This window comes from Wasmannia auropunctata, unplaced genomic scaffold (genome assembly GCF_000956235.1).
Source record: "Wasmannia auropunctata unplaced genomic scaffold, wasmannia.A_1.0 LD336095.1, whole genome shotgun sequence".
In the NCBI taxonomy this organism is placed as follows: domain Eukaryota; kingdom Metazoa; phylum Arthropoda; class Insecta; order Hymenoptera; family Formicidae; genus Wasmannia; species Wasmannia auropunctata.
In genome coordinates, this window is record NW_012026795.1 from 886,481 (window position 1) to 888,493 (window position 2,013).

At 27.3% G+C, this 2,013-nt stretch overlaps 1 protein-coding gene across 1 annotated transcript in view; it reads right to left on the minus strand.

Annotated features, from left to right (window-relative positions):
• Nucleotides 1-2,013, minus strand: part of LOC105462797 — a 14,754-nt gene that overhangs the window by 7,800 nt on the left and 4,941 nt on the right. The window contains exons 2-3 of the mRNA XM_011709647.1: nucleotides 500-754; nucleotides 330-383 (exon numbers count right to left, since the gene is read on the minus strand). Coding sequence (XP_011707949.1) covers nucleotides 330-383; nucleotides 500-754 — 309 coding nt within the window. The remainder of the gene's footprint in view (nucleotides 1-329; nucleotides 384-499; nucleotides 755-2,013) is intronic.

The window sequence follows — 2,013 nt, forward strand, 5'->3', positions numbered from 1 at the left end:
ACGATTAAATTAATTAATTAATTTAATTTAGAAACGAATAAATTAATAAACAAAATCAATATTACCGTACCCGTCGCGCGCCGACCGATCGTCGATTTAATGCGCCGCACCTGACGGCGCGCTCTTAATGCCTTATGGTTGGACAGTTTCAATAGCTCACTATTCAAAAACCATTGACACCTCAACATTTTGCTATTAACATTTTCGACTCAGTTTTTCATGAGAAATACGTAGATGCCGGCTTCTCCGGGTGACCTGGATCACCCTGTATATTATATACAATATATAAACACACTAATTAATATTAAATATTAATATATCAAGCTTACTTTAGTATAGTTTTTACGTCATCTAACTGTTTATTTATAGTACTCATACCGTCTCTGAAAATTGTTATATGTATTATTAAATATATATATACATATACAGGGTGACCCGAAATTTGCGAATCAAAATATCATAGCAAGAAATAATATATGATATCAATAATTTTACTCACCGAATATTTATATTATTTTGAGATTGTTGCTGTTCTGCATCTCTCATTTCATTATTCCGGTAGTTAGTTGCAAAATTCATACACTCGTTTCCATTGTAATTATCATTTACAAAATTCGCAACAGCATTGGTAGTTGGATTTGGTAATTGTATCTCTGATGGAATATGTGATACAGTATGTGATATGTATGACATTGTAGACATTGTAGGCTCCATTGTATGAGTAGAAGTAGTTGGAAGTGTTTGCTCCATATTTCTGTAATAAAAGATATTATAAGTACTATTAATATGTGTAATAATCACAGACTTTTATATAATAACTGTGCTCACTGTAATTATTTCATACATAACAGAAAGACAGAAAGTGACATTCTCCAACAGGATAAATTGTAAAGAAAATTGTGACCACATTTGGAACTCATTTCATATTATGCATTGTTTAACGCATAATGTTATGATTTATTTTGTCGTAATATTATTTTACGAACGTTATTTTAACAAGATATTTAATTTAAAATTTATTCAATTTCCTCTTTTATATTTATAAATCACACGACTGATAGTGCGAAAGTAAAAGGAGCAGATAAAAAAACCATAAAAAATCTTTTTTAAAAAAGAAAGAATATACGCCAAGTACCTAAAAAAATGTGTTGATCAAAAATAATCGTGAAATCAATAAAATTAACCAAGTACCTCATTATTAAAAAAAGACCTCAAAAAAGCTTATTTATGAAAAATATTCAAAAATTGAAAAATGGAAAAGTGATAAACTAGATTATAATGAAGAAAAAACTTGGCGTGCCCGGGTCGCATTAATTGCATTTCTGTATTAAACAATATGTAAATTTATATAAAAATGATTTCAATATATATATATATGGATATGTACATGCTTTTTTATCTAACTATTGCATTCATGTTTGTGTATATCCGCAACTATTGTATGTAATAATGTTTTTATATCTGTATATTTATTTGTATTACAAATTTTTCATATACTATAAATCATTGGCTGTAGAACATTGCGTTTTCATGCGACCCAGGTATTTTGTCTGACTATTAGTTTCATGTTTGTATATATCTGCAAATAATTTATATACTATAAAACATGTGGAATATTGCATTTTAAAACGACCCGGGCACGCCAAGTTTTTCTTTATTATAATCTAGTTTATCACTTTTCCATTTTTCAATTTTTGAATATTTTTCATAAATAAGCTTTTTTGAGGTCTTTTTTTAATAATGAGGTGCTTGGTTAATTTTATTGATTTCACGACTATTTTTGATCAACACATTTTTTTAGGTACTTGGCGTATATTCTTTCTTTTTTTAAAAAGATTTTTTATGGGATCTCACTGCTTCTTGTTAAATTATAATAGAATTTAAACCTTCTAAAAATAAACACATTATTATTTATAAAATTGTTACTTGACAAGTAATATATTTTAAAATAAAAGATGCAATATCCTCATTAGACGATACATTAATTATTGGTGCATCTTTTATCCAAATTAA